The sequence below is a fragment of the Carettochelys insculpta genome, chromosome 6 (genome assembly GCF_033958435.1).
Source record: "Carettochelys insculpta isolate YL-2023 chromosome 6, ASM3395843v1, whole genome shotgun sequence".
Classification (NCBI taxonomy): Eukaryota; Metazoa; Chordata; order Testudines; family Carettochelyidae; genus Carettochelys; species Carettochelys insculpta.
In genome coordinates, this window is record NC_134142.1 from 47,653,067 (window position 1) to 47,663,930 (window position 10,864).

A 10,864-nucleotide genomic window follows, 5' to 3' on the forward strand; every position below is an offset into this window, starting at 1 on the left:
AACCAATTAAATTTAGTTCTACTGTTTCAGCAGCAGCCAGGCAGGGAGCTGCAGAAAAGTCGGTGGTGCCAGTGTCCAGAGCAGCAGGTTGCTGACCTCTGATCATTTTCTCATGGAATTCTTATTTCCACTCTGCAGAACACCATTTGGGAAACACTGGTATATAAGAGTGGGGGAGATACGAGCTGGATCTGGGAAAGTGTTGTGAACTTCAAAGGACTGTATGAAGAACTAAGAATAGCCATAGGATAAACCAATGGTCCATTAGCCTGGTATACTTTCTTCTGAGAGTAGCCAGTGCCCAATGCTTTAGAGGAAGATAAGAGAACAGGGCAAATTATCAAGTGATCCACCCAATGGTTCTAGCTTCTAGAAGTCACAGATTTAGCGGGGGACAGAGCATGGGCATCTGTCACTGACCAGGCTGTCTAGTAACAATCTTTCATGAACTCATTTAACAGAACAATGTATGAGAGAAGAAGGGACTTTTTGGAAAAACATAGGTGGGTTCCGTGGGGAATCTCAGGGGGAGCTAAATACAAATTTCCCATTCCAGTTATGCAAAATCCTGTCCTTTGAAGCTGTGCCCTGAAGATAATCTGTTGATTGCTGCATACTTGGTTATCAAGTATACATGACAGGTAATGAAATTAAAATATACAATTATAAGTATAAACACATTCAGCAGAAAGATCAACATTTATGTATGGAACAAATGAAATAAGAGTCAAATGTGAATTTGTGTTTGCAGGGTGAAGAATTACAGAAATCAGTATTTTTAATAAGTTTTCGATTATCACAGGAGTAGAAACTCATGATAGTATGGAAGTCCAAGAAAGTGTACAGTATAGGAATGTAGGATTGTTTTAAATATAGGGATTCTTTGGGAGAGGTAACAGCACAAATATAAAGCTAGGGTGCCCTAACATGTCAGGGAAAAGAGGGAAAATTAAAATAACCCCATAGATATATATGTATGTGTTTGTTTTAATTTCATACATTTGGGGTGTATAACTCATGATTTTTGAATAGCGGTGGTTGTCAGTCTATCTTAGGGTTGTATACCTACCAGAAGAAATTTGCCTTTGAGAAGGATTTCATACAACTCTTAAAGCCAGATTTTTTAAAGATATTTAAGCAACTAATGGGCTTTTAAAAATCATCTAGATGCTTTCAAACTTTAAGATAATCTGGCCTGTAGTGAATATTTGGAAAACAGGTTCTACGTGTAAGTTGAAACTGATGAAAATGCACTAAGAGGCAAAATAACACTTGCCAAAGTCAATCCCCAGCAGACACTCAAAGAAAACAGCAGTTCTGACATCATACCAGGATTTCTGTCAGCCTTGAAATCATGTGATTCCAAAGAATAAACTTTAACCAAAAATATAAAAAAACTGCAAAATTCAGATAAGTTAATATCATTGGTGGAAAGTTATATGGGCTTGCGATGTCTGGGCACCAGGAATATTCCTGGTCTGGATCAGACTCCACCAAAGCTTGGCACCCACAGGTGCCATCCCCTGCATTCCCTACTGCCCTGCACACTTCCCACCCAATGTCCCTTAGCCCTGCCTGCCACAACTTGCAATTTAAAATGCCTGTGGGGTTGGGGAGTTGTGTTGCCACCATCGGAATCACAGGCGGTTAGAGCAGTTTCTGACTGTTTGCTCCTTGTGGCTGCTGCTGGCATGTGCATCCCTGCAGAAACAGGCGTGGTGTCTCTCCACCATGTGCTGCTCCAGCTCTAAGTCCCAACAGGAAGTGCCATGGCAGAATTACTGTGAGATGTGATAGCAGAAGCCCCTAGCAACTTCAATTTCAGTGACTGCTATTAAAAAAGTCTCTTAACTATCTTGACATTCATCAGCATAACATTAACAAAGGTAAATGAACTGCAAAGGTAATAAAATATTTCAAAAAAATAAATAAAGGAGCAAAACACCATTTAGCAGTGGATTGCAAGAAAAATGCAGTCCAGACAACCTGAAAAAAGGCAAGTCAAATGTGTTTCCTGCCACGCGACTAGATTCTTTTAAACATTGCCAATTACTGTATGTAACGCGGTTCACTGAAAAAAACAACAGAAAGCGAGTCTTTGCCCACACAGGCTTATGCTCTAAAACATCTGTTAGTGTATAAGGTGCCACGGGACGTATTGTTTTTGCAGATACAGACTAACACGGCTGCTTCTCTGCTATAGTTCACTGGAGCAAAACACCTGGAGCAGCTCAGCTGGGGGGCCTCAGAGCCCTGGTGTGCCCGGAAAGGCCCAGCCCTGGGAAGCAGGCGGTGGAACGTGGGAACGGGACGCCACCCCGCTTCCAGCATCACTCCTCTTTCTGAAGTGACGCAGCTGGCTCGCAGCCACGCCCGCACCTCCGCTCCCGAAGCCAGGCGCCCGCGGCCACCCCACGGGAGGGGCGACTCCTGCAGGTGTTAGTGAGCATGCGGACCGCGCAGGCGCGTGCTCGCTCTCAACAGCGCAGGCGCGGAGTGGGGAAGCTTGGGTGCCTGGCATGGTGCGGCGCAGGGCGGGGCGCATTGAAAGGACGTTTCCCGCCTCCTCAGGGCGGGCTCGGTCGGTTTGCTGCGGCCCCACACGCCGGACGCAGACAGGTCCGGCGATGGCGCTGGGCTCGGCCTGGGGGCGGGTGTCGTGGCTCTATTACCAGTACCTGCTTGTCACCGCGCTCTACATGCTGGAGCCCTGGGAGCGGACGGTCTTCAGTATCCTTCCGCGGCCGGGCAGGGCGTGGGGCCGGGTTCCGTTACCTGAGCCGCAGGGCGCGCCGGAGATGCGGCCGGGCGCATGGCTAGGCTCGGAGAGGGGCGGTAGGCGTGGCGGTGATGGCCCCGCGTGGAGAGGTGTATGCTGGGCGGTGCGGGGCAGTGGTGTGTTGCTAGGGCCTGCGGGCGGGGGCTGGATCCCCGTGTGCTGGTTTGTCCCTTCGTGTGCCCCGATGCGCCCCGAGGGGGAGCGCGTCAGCCGCGGCTGAGCTGTAGGAGCTGCTTGCGGGAGGGTCTGGGCTTGGTCCTGAGCAAGCTGCTCTGCTGCCCATTCAGCCCCTATTGTGGGGAAGGTGTTAACGATTGAAGTGCCAGGAGATGAAGTGGGAGGCCTGGGGTTCACTCTTGGGCTTTTCAGGCTGACAGAACGTCTGTGAGTGCTTCGCTACCTCTGAGTGCTTAACCTGTCTGTAAAATGGCCCCAGCAACGCTTTCCTGGCAGGTGTATGGGGCGTACATTTAAGGGATGTTTGGGCAATGCTTGGCTCTTCTTCACATTGAGGGTTATTAATCCCTGTAACTAAGCTGGTGGTTTAAAAACTTGGGGTTCTAAGGGCCTGAGTACCAAGATAAAATAACCCTCTTGCATAGCAGCAGTCTAGAATTACATGGGGTTTTGTTGGGGTCACTGACTTGGTCCCACTAATTAGGTTTAATGTGTGAACAAAGAGGGGACTCTTTGGTCCATGTGTGACTAATCTCTTAAGATGCTCACACCTTGTTAAACCACATTCATATTCACAATCTGTATCATTACAACAATATATAACAAGTGTTGCCAATGTTGGAGAGAGCAACACGGTATCTTTTGGAAAGTAATAAGGTATCAAGTATAATTTAAACTTTCACAGTGCTCTTTTGGATTTATATCCCATGTGTCCATTTAGCAGTTCAGTTAAGTTCTGAGTCTGAGGCAGGTTTCTGTGTCTTGATACAATTTCCACTTTCAGTTTAAGTCCCAATTGTTTTCTCTGTTACCCTTAGTTCCTCTCAGACTTCCATTAGGCAAAAATCTTTTGTGCATTCCTTCATATTTTGCATACTGGAAAGGAAAATGTGTATTGCATATAAGAAAATTTATGTATGTTGCATAGTCATGCAACTCTATGTTCCATTTTGTTTCATCTACCTATGGCTTTTTAAACTGGTGTTTCCTGACCCAGTAGTAGCTAAATTTGCTTGTTTTATGTATTTCACTGTAAGAGAGTCTACTAAAATGAGGTTTTAATGTAGAGACCTGTATCTAGATTTTCTTTGAGCCCCTCTTTCTATAGGATAATATAATGTCTTTTCAGGGGTTGTATCTCAAATACCTTTCTGTTCTGTATGTGGTGGTGATTTGATGTTGTGTTAAAGCACTACCTTGTGTTTGCAGCCAATCTCTAATGACCTTTAAAAGTACCTGCAAGGAGTACTGAGAGAGGTGATGAGAAACTAATGTAACCAGTAACAAACAGGATATGGTGAAAGTAGTAATAAGATTGCCTTTATAGAGGTGGTGTTCTGTTGTAAAGAAAATATGTGCCATTAGTAAAAGTGGGGATGGTTGTCTGAATTACAGGTGCAAAATCATGTAATTTTTTTCTATTTAAAGCTGAAAAATGGAAACCATACAAAACAGAAATGAATGAACATGGGATGGACTTGGTATCTATATGTTCACATACATCCACATAATATGTTTAATTATTTGTCCTCTGCTTAATTATCCTATACCTTAGCAATGATACTTGGCTCTATTTATGCCAGGTCCAGTGTCAGTGAAGAAAGATCTTTGTTTTCTATGCTTCATGAATAATATGTTTTGTCAGAGTAGTTAGGCTTGAACAATGACAACTTAACATCAGTTTAACAATCCTCTGATTCTGGCAAAACATTAACTATGTTTCTCTTCATATTTTGTTATTTACAGGATCAAAAGTTTGTTTGACAGGTAAAACTTTGAGGGTTTTTTATTGTATTGAAGTAATAGCTGTGTATGCTCATTTGGCAATTGCCAGTAACTTTTAATTACATTTTTACAGTAATTGTAAGTTTGCTGGCCATTTTGAACAGAATGTAACATGTTAAGCATTTTGACAAGTATGAAGATTGCATTTGAATACAAAGATACAAGCCTAAAGCCTTTTAGTGTCCTCAGAGAAAATGTTATTTTGATCTTCATGCCTATTCAGTCTTTGAAGAACTCTCTTCTGAGTCCTTCAGTGAATTTACTGAATGTGATAGAGACTGAACTGATATTAATAACTTGATCATGTAAGCTTGTTGTCACTGATCTGGCTTGACTTTGAACCAACATCTCTGCAAGGCTTTGAAATTCATCCTGAGTTAAAGTCCAAGATTTATTAAAATGACCTTGACCAGCACTACGTGTAGTATTGCTGGTTTAAGGGTATCATTCACTTTATAAAGGCATTATCTGGGTATTGCTATCTATGAAGTAATGAATATGTCTTATTGTATCTGTATACTTTTTCTTTTCTTATGCTTTGAATGTAAGGTCTCTGTTATGTCTGTGCAGAGCCAAGCAAGGTATGAATTATGTTTATAAGCTACTTGAAAACTGGAAATGTCAGATTTTCATTGGATGTTAATAGCATAAACCATCATCTTTGTTGAAAAAGTTAAAGTAGTTTCAGATAGTACACCTGTATCTGAGCCCCTTTACCTGTTTTATTTCTGTATGTTTTTAAAATTCTGACTACATATGAAGTGTGAGTAAAATCCAGTGTATTTTTTTCTTCATACCTTTTGGCTATTGTAATCTTAAGTATCATTTTGGTGGCGAGGGGAGGATATTTAGGCAGAAGAATGCTTGGTTAAGTAATAGCATCCTGATTGCCATATGGCCATATTTTCTCCACATAAATTCACATCTGACCCTAGGATCTAGTTTGGCAGTACTAGGACCTGCTGCTGAGAACAGTTGAGTAACTAATTCCCACTTGGCCCTCCTTGTGTATGAAAACAGTTCAGCTGTAGAGAGGGTTGTGACGGAAAGCATGGCTGAAGCATGTGCCATTGGCAATGATGGGATGACATTCTAGAGTAGAAGGCCTTAAATAGTTTTTCTGTTGTTGTAGTACTTAGCAGTCCCGGTCATGAACAGGAGTCTATTGTTCTAGGTGCTGTACAAAGAGAACAAAAGAAGACTCTTGCCCTGAAGAGTGTAGGCTATGTTTAGATTGTGGGCTTCTGTCAGGAGCCCAGCAGCTTCCTGGTAGAAGTTTGCTGATCTGGGACCCTTCTGTAGACATGCAGGTCATCCTTATTTCAAATGAGGCCAAATGTCAGGACAGACTCTCTGGACAGAATTTTTGTAAGCAAAAACTTTGTGAAGTTTGGGTATATTCTGCTGACGATTCTCAGCAATCTAGAGGTAGCCTAAGTAGATCTAGTATCCACTTGGAATCCGAAGGCACTAAGCACTCATGCAGAACTGAAGGTAAGCCAATGTGTCTCATCAGTAAGTACTGGTCTATGAGCAGTTGACTTTTTGCCGCTTTCCCCACCAATTGTTGTACCTGCTTGTAGGGTTTATCAGTGCTTCCCTGCCCCTTTTGCTCAGGCAAAATGAGTGGTGACATTGACGTGCTGCAGTACTTCCAGACCATAACAGTACGGCTGATGACTGGGGGGTGGGAATGAAAGAGGCAGTTGCCCCAGGGCACAACAATTTTAAAAGGAGCCCCAGGTCCTTCATATCATTTATGGAGCCGTGGGGCTGCTGGCTTCCACTACTGCAGCCAAAGGGCTCTGGCTGCTAGCTCTGAAGGACTGGTTGGGCTGGGTGGTCTTCCACCAGCCCTGGCACCTTCTGCCCCTTGGGGGGAGTGCAGCTCAGAGCTGTCCTCCTTCCTCTCCATTAAGGACGCACCATTAAGTCCTTATGTGTACTTTCATGCTTATGTTCATGTCAAAGTTTAGGGATGTATGAGGTGACTTTTTCCCTGCGTGCTCTTAAATTCCAATATTCCATGACTTGTTTTGACTAAAAATAGTGAACGAGTACAATTAGTGTGTGTGCTTTATATGATATGCCAGATAGTTACAAGGTTAAATATACACAGTTCAGACCTAATTTTCAGAGGTGCTGAGCACCTGCAGTTCATGTTGTTGAAACTGTAATAGCTAGATACTTTTGTCAAGCCCTTTAATATCTAATCTATGTTTACAATGCTATCTTATTAGATTTATTTAATCTAATTTTAAAGTTATGATTGGAGGAAGTTGCAGGTTGTCTGATTGAAGAGGAGTTGTACAGTAATCTCTCAACGTACGATTTTTGACTTGCACTTAATTCACATTTAATGTGAGTTAATCGCAACTCAAAATTCTGCTCCCCCTGGCGCAACACCTCCCCCCCCCCAGTGTGTGGCCCCTGCTCAACCCCCTGCAGCCCTAAACCACCTCAGGGTTAACCCTTCTGCCCCTCTCCCATGGCCCCAACCAACTGCCAGGCTTAACCCATCTCAACTGCGCCCCAGCTCCAGGATTTACCTTTCAAAAGGAGATCCAGGTGCTTCTGCTGCTTCCTCGGCTGCAAAATGTGCATTCTGGGGGGAAAAAAGCCACCCCTTGACTTACGTGAAATTTTTGTTAGGAGAGAGTGTGTGGAAATGCTACCTTCTCATAACTCGAGCGACTAGACTACGTTCCCCCCCCCCCCCCCCCCAAATTTTGGGTATCCAGAAATGTTCAGGTTTGAGTTAATCCAGCCTCCAGATGATTACAGTCCCACTGCATTGCCGTAGGCTGGATTTGTGTTTTCTGGAACTGGCTGTAGGACGAAATATTAGCAATACAGGTAATTTGTCTTATGAATTTTCCAAGCAGTTGCTGCTCAGAAATAAACAAGTGAAATTATCCTGAGAGAGTTTTTGAATTGCTAAATACTACCAAAACAGTTTTCAGAGAGCTGCAGCCACTTTAAATAAAATGCTAACGAACAGTTTACAAACACAGCTTGAATTAAAACCAAGGCTGTGCTTTTGAGATGGTATGACTTGAGTGAAGCATCTGGATTGATTCTACTTATAAGTTATAGATCAGCTAAGGGAATTGATACTACAGTAAAAGCCATGTTACTTGGCACTCAGATAACGAGCACATTTTCTTAACTGGCACTTGGGGCAGCTGCACCCCTGCCCGGGGTGATGCTCTCAGGCCTTGGGAGCGGCGCATCTTCACCCACACAAAGGTCAGCCAAATGGGACCAGTTTCTTCAAATATGAGCATAACAGATGTAGAACCCTTAATAAGATCTTGTGTAGCTCTCTATCCCTGTGAATTAGAGTGTAGACATTGTGCTTATTGATGGGGTAAAATTCAGGAAGTGTAGAAGTTTGTGTTTTAGGAAGTTTGGCTATTTCCCATTAATTGTTTCTCCTCCTTACCCCCAAAAAGAAGTCTTTCTGTCTAAGGCTCGTGGTGGTAACGTCAGTCATTATTACTGATCTGATAACTTTCAAATTTACAGTGGATTTCTGAACACTGAGCAGATACAATTTAGAATTGTACAAGTTTTGTTATGGTTTTGAAGGATAGTTTTAAAACGTTCCTGTTTTGTGATTTCGTAGAATTCCAAACTGTAGCTTTCCTTAGCTCTAGCTCAGATTCCATGCTGATTTCTGTTGTTGGAATGGCACTCTACACTGGCTATGTGTTCATGCCTCAGCATATCATGGCTATATTACACTACTTTGAAATTGTGCAGTGATTGGGGAAAAAAAGTTCAAGAAGTACTTACTATTTAAGAAGTAACAGTGATTAATCCTGCAAAGAAGATGCAACTAGCTAATTTTAATGAGACTTCTACAGATGTCAAAGAAAACAACACACAGCTATGACTCTGAAGACTCGGAAACCAGATGCGCAGAGCAGAAACACAACGTGTCACGTGTTGTGTTCATCCACTTTAATTTTACAAGATGCCCTTAAATAGTAATTTTGCCTATTTTAACATTGTGATTGTACTTTGATATTAGTATTTTCTTAACTTTGTGACTGTTTCAATATTGCACTGTGAAAGCTTTTTGTAATGTAACTTTGAGTAAACTTTGCCTTCTATATTTAATCAGAATCATTAAATGGGATTTAAAGCTTTTACTATTGTATGGTATACATCTGCCTGGATATATTTCTATTTACACATTTTCTAAGAAGATGCCTTTAGATTCATTAACATAGGTGCATTCATTTAACATTACTTACAAAAAGCAGTTTGTAAACCTCAACTCAGGTGTACTGTTTGATGTCCAGATTTTGTTCAACAAAATATTTGTGCATATTGCTGTATTTGGCTTTAGCAACAAATATAAAGTCTTCTTATTGTACCTGATAGAAGCAGGAGGGGTGAATGAGACGGTGTTAACACTGTCACGATTGGGATAAGGTTATAGGCATGTTCTTTCAAAAGCTGGAGCAAAAAGACTAATGGTTTTATGCTCTTAGATGAACTGCATTTAGATCTTCAAGGTTTTGTAATTTTAATATTGTTCTAACTTCTAACTAAACTGTACTAGTACATAATGCTTATCTTCTAAGGATTGTTTCAGTACAGACAGATATTTCCTTATGCTCATTATCAGCAGTGTAATCGTGTCTTGTTTAGAACCTCCTTATTGCAGTTAGTGTTCTGAATGTGTTCTTGTTACGAATGATGAAAACTTAGGATTCAAAGTGGACTTGAGTTAAAGCTACAGCAATAAGAAGCAGAATACTTGGCTGAAGTCTTGTTTTTTTTATCTCTCTTTCAGATTTGTATTCTGAAATATAAAAAGGCAACAATCTAAATTTCTAAGGTGGAGAATTTTCTTTGTTTTTTTTTAAATAAAAACTAAAAGCAGAGTTGATGCAAAACTGTTTTCCTTTATTGTGAGAGACTCGTGTGTGTGGTTCATACTGCTCTGACGGGGTCAGGGGATGATCTTCAAAGAAGCTGACTTCTTGTCCTAGTAAAAATATCAACATGTGTCAAGGTCCAAATGTGTCCTAATATGTGCAGCTCCTGTTGATGCTAATGGAAGTTGCACAGATAATACATAATGCATTATATTTAACTAATGCATAGCTGTTAAGACAATTTCAATATGTAATATGACAAGGTTTAATTCCTTTAAATTTGTATTCCAGTTAGGAGAAAAAGCATCTTAACCTTTCTTAATTAAAAATAAGTGGAAGCATTTTATTTTCAGTTTAACTGAATGAAACCTGCTATATAAAATCTATTTGTAATCTTTGTGACTTAACTTTTCCTTACCTGATTTGCATATATTACATAAGACTGTCCTTGGTATCAAAAGTTAGGGTTGATTAGTGCTTCGGACGGGGCAGGTAAGAGAGTGAAACTTATTGAAAGCTAATGTGAGCCTTAACACTTGGTTTTTTGTTTTTTTTTTTATTGGGACACAGTTACATGATAGGCCTAATCTGTTAATATTACTGATATGGCAATAGACAGCTGGTGCAGAATTCCGTCTTCATTCCATTAAAAGAAATGGCCATATAAACATTAAGCCTGCCTTTTTTGAAAGCACCTCTATAAATGTACTGAGTTATGAACGTTAAAATTTACATGGACGAGTGATTTCCTTTTGCTAAGCTGAAGTGGGCACATACCAAGTTACTTTACTGTGGTGTGTCAGAGGTTGTCACTGTGTTGGTAGCTGGAGAAACTGTGGTGTGAATAATAAGTTTGAGTGTGAAGAGAAAACAAATTCCTACCATAGACTTGTTTTTTTAAACTGCTGTGAAAGGCATCTCATTGCCACCTAGCAATTACTTGAAGATTGTATGAGATGTTTGGGAATTCTTTTTATGCAGTGACAGATGTGTTACAGAATAGTGTGCATGTAAAAATGTTTTTAAGTAGAAAAGCATTTGTAAATGGGTTTTGGTGATGTACAAGTTTTCTCAGTGACTTTTTAAGGGTTAGAAAAAGGCAACTGTGACAAGGTCTACAATATAAATGGAGTTACAGAGGACTTGACTCTAGCAATAATTAATAATACACGTGAAAATTTGGGTTTGTTTTTATTGCAACATAAGTGTCATAAAATCCCTGAATCATCCT

General features: G+C 41.1%; 1 protein-coding gene across 1 annotated transcript; it reads left to right on the top strand.

The window, feature by feature from the left end:
• The first annotated feature begins 2,497 nt into the window (after positions 1 to 2,497).
• On the top strand, positions 2,498 to 9,661 carry SPTSSA (serine palmitoyltransferase small subunit A). The gene is made up of 2 exons (XM_074996860.1): positions 2,498 to 2,730; positions 8,406 to 9,661. Exons 1-2 carry the CDS (start codon positions 2,520 to 2,522, stop codon positions 8,507 to 8,509), a joined length of 315 nt encoding a protein of 104 aa, XP_074852961.1. The 5' UTR covers positions 2,498 to 2,519; the 3' UTR covers positions 8,510 to 9,661.
• Positions 9,662 to 10,864: the final 1,203 nt, after the last annotated feature.

Bases quoted from the DNA above. Each gene is read 5' to 3' on its own strand.
- SPTSSA (XM_074996860.1), top strand. From the start codon at position 2,520: ATGGTGCGGCGCAGGGCGGGGCGCATTGAAAGGACGTTTCCCGCCTCC. The intron at 2,731-8,405 runs GTATCCTTCCGC...GCTCTAGCTCAG, and splicing joins CTGGGAGCGGACGGTCTTCA to ATTCCATGCTGATTTCTGTT.